At 37.9% G+C, this 3,655-nt stretch overlaps 1 protein-coding gene across 1 annotated transcript in view; it reads right to left on the reverse strand.

Annotated features, from left to right (window-relative positions):
* The window catches only part of LOC106879401 (uncharacterized), a 15,638-nt gene that overhangs the window by 6,899 nt on the left and 5,084 nt on the right, over window positions 1-3,655 (reverse strand). The window contains exon 2 of the mRNA XM_014928944.2: window positions 1,577-1,986. Coding sequence (XP_014784430.1) covers window positions 1,577-1,986 — 410 coding nt within the window. The remainder of the gene's footprint in view (window positions 1-1,576; window positions 1,987-3,655) is intronic.

Raw genomic sequence — 3,655 nt, forward strand, 5'->3', positions numbered from 1 at the left:
TGGTGTGCAAGAGAGACAATTGTGCTGGTGTGGTCATGTGGCAAGAATGGATGAGGATAGCTGTGTGAAAAAGTGCCACACCCTAGCAGCTGAGGGAACTTGTGGAAGAGGTAGACCCAGGAAGACCTGAGATGAGGTGGTGAAGCACGACCTTCGAACATTAGGCCTCACCGAGTCAATGATTAATGACTGGGACCTTTGGAAATGTGCAGTGCGTGAGAAGACCCGGCAAGCCAAGTAAGACCATAATCCGTGGCCTCTGCCAAGAGTGTAGCCAGCCCACTCATTGGGTCAAGTGAAATCGAAATCGTAATTGAGCCATATTTGATGACTGGCCCCTGTGCCAGTGGAGCACTAACAGCACCGTCCAAGAATGGTCATGGCCAGAGCAGCTGTCTGGCTTCCATGCCAGTGGCACGTAAATAGCACCATTTGAGCGTGATTGTTACAAGCGTCACCTTACTGGCACGTGAGAAAACACTTGAGCGAGGTCGTTGCCAGTGCCGCTGGACTGGCTCCTGTGCAGGTGGCACATAAAAAACACCATTTTGAGCGTGGCCATTGCCAGTACCGCCTGACTGGCCCTCGTGCCGGTGGCACGTAAAAGCACCCACTACACTCTTGGAGTGGTTGGCATTAGGAAGAGCATCCAGCTGTAGAAACTCTGCCAGATCAGATTGGAGCCTGATGCAGCCATCCAGTTCGTCAGTCCTCAGTCAAATCGTCCAACCCACCATGCTAGCATGGAAAGCGGACGTTAAACGAGGATGATGATGATGATATATATATATATATATATATATATATATACACACACAACAGGCATCTGTCAAATCCACTGATAAGGCTTTGATTGGCTCAGAGCTATAGTAGAAGATGTTTGTCAAATGTGACACACATTGGGACTGAACAAAAACAATGTGGTTGGGAAGCAAACTTCTTACCATACAGCTTACATAGAATAACAAAACTAAATATTGTTAACATATTTACACATTTTTGTCAACTGAAATATATTTCATGTAAATAACAGCAGAATACATTTAGAAATTACCAGCAGTTTACACTACACCATCACCATCATCACTATCATCCTTGTAATAGGCTGGTAGACTTTATCACCAGTGTAATACTACTACCTGATCTTTATATGCAGAATACGTTATTGCAAACTTTTGAAGAAGGAGGAAAAGGAGCCAAACGAAAAGAATGGGTTTAGATGGGGTTAGTGATAATATAGTCAGCAGTTTTTAGAGAAGCATGGATTGTTGTAGGAAGCTGTAGAAAAGGAGGATAGAGTTCTGTGATGGGGCCCATGATTGAAGATCAGTGGAAAAAGTATCAAACCAAAGACACATTACATATGAACAGCAAAATGAAGAAACTTCTATGTAGAAATAGCAATCAAATCACCCATTCTACTATATCAAATGAGGATGGATACATTGGATAGTGTAGTCTTTGATAACCATGTATGAAAAACAAAAAGGTATGATGGTCACTGCTGGAATGTCTTTGATAATAAGTCTACTTGAGCGAGGAATACCTGGGGTTAAATAACAACAACAAAACTTACATGGTTTCATCTTGTCCTTCTTTACTTTTCCATTTGCCGGCAGGGAAAAGCTAGAGTAATCTCTTCGAGAAATTGTATCATATCTATATGGTGGTTGTGGAAATTTCTCTTGATGAAGGGTTGGTGATATCCAGTGTCCTTCAGGCTGACCCTCTGTCTCCATATAACATACTGGTTTGTTGAGCATGTGGTAGTTTTGTCTCAGAAAGCCAGAATTCTTGTGGTAAGGTATATTGCCACGATAATCATACAGTGGTAAAGACAGGACCCTAGTAGCATAAGACAAAATATTTGGACGCTTGTTTCCACAGATTCCTAGTGGATCCTGGGCCCGAAGAGCAGGAGATGTATCTGGGTATTTTCTTACATGACTGTCTTCATTATAGCAAACAACACGAAAGGTATTAGGGCTAAATGAGAGAGGGAGAGAGAGACAGACAGACAGAGACTACATAAAATAGTTTGTTCACAACTGGTCATCCTAGAACTATGTACAAAACAGCTGTAAACAAGAGAACAAAAAAAAAACATTTCTGTTTTGGAACAGTGGATATTGAAGCACACATAAAGCTATAAATAATAACCAGCACTTTGTTGGTCATGACGATGAGTGTTCCAGTTGATCCAATTAACAGAACGGCCTACTCATGAAATTAACCTGCAAGTGGCTGAGCACTCCATAGACGCATGTACCCTTAATGTAGTTCTCAGAGAGATTCGGCATGACACAAAATGTAACGAGACTGGCCCTTGGAAATACAGGTACTATTCATTTCTGCCAGCTGAGTGAGCTGGAGCAATGTGAAATTAAGTGTCTTGCTCAAGGACACAACACACTGCCAGGAATTGAACTCATGACCTTATGATTGTGAGCTGAATACCACTAAGCTACACACCTTCACATAAATAAGAACATATAGATATTGGGTTAGATAGAAAAATTCAAAGGTGGCTTTCAACAGCATACAATTTTCGCTGGTAAGAATAAATTTACTAAAACGGATAGAGAAATTCAAAAGAATGATTTGGTTCAATGGTAGAAAGCCTGTCATGTCTACAGGAGATGTGGATTCTTGTCATAAAGGTAGCTTTTGAATTTTTATATCCAAAAGGGGATTTTCATCCCAATATTTACAAGCTTATTTATAGTTCTATGCGTATGTGAGCATTGAGATCCATTGTTCCAAAAACGAATTATTTCACCTTCTCTTGAAAGTTTATGAATTCTTATGATATCAACAATTATAACATTTGTTTCAAAGATAGCAATGTTTTTTTTTTTTGTTTTTTTTTTGTTATTCAAAATTTAAAATTGATGAAAAAAATGTTTTTATAAAGCAAAAATCTAAAGAGAAAATTCATTGGAAATTGAAAATTGATTCGAATTTAATTTTCTTTTTAGATAAAATAAAAACTTGAATAAATGAAAAAATTTTCTGATAAAACCAATTTAATTTTATCAATGCAAAATTTGAACAAATTGAGAAATATCAAAAATTGGAGAATTCCAAAGCTTATATACGCTCAACTGCAAAATAGGTAACCATGCAATTGACTAGCATCCCATTCATTAGGAGTCCACCAAGCTAATGGGGTGGCATTATCTGAAAGTTACAATAATGCAAAGAAGCACATTGTAACAAGCAGTGTATAAAAATATGTCTGGTTAACTTCTTTGCATTATTGTAACTTTCAGATATATATATATATCTCACTGAAGTTAACCAGACATATTTTTATACACTGCTTGTTACAATGTGCTTCTTTGCATTATTGTAACTTTCAGATAATGCCACCCCATTGTGTATATATATATATATAAAGGTTATGAAGGGTATTGGATTCAATCAAACCCAAAGATACAGGTAATACCAAGTAAGTGCTGTATACCGGCTAGTTTTGCCCCTGTTGTTGTATAAACATGAATGGGGAATATAATATAGGTCACGTAACATAGCATGTGTATGTATAAAGAGAGAAAAGGATAAAGAGACCAATGGCAAAGTTAGAAATATATTGTAAGACTTTATCCATAAAATATATTTCTAACTTTGCCATTGGTCTCTTTATCCTTTTCTC

This window comes from Octopus bimaculoides, chromosome 11 (genome assembly GCF_001194135.2).
Source record: "Octopus bimaculoides isolate UCB-OBI-ISO-001 chromosome 11, ASM119413v2, whole genome shotgun sequence".
Classification (NCBI taxonomy): Eukaryota; Metazoa; Mollusca; class Cephalopoda; order Octopoda; family Octopodidae; genus Octopus; species Octopus bimaculoides.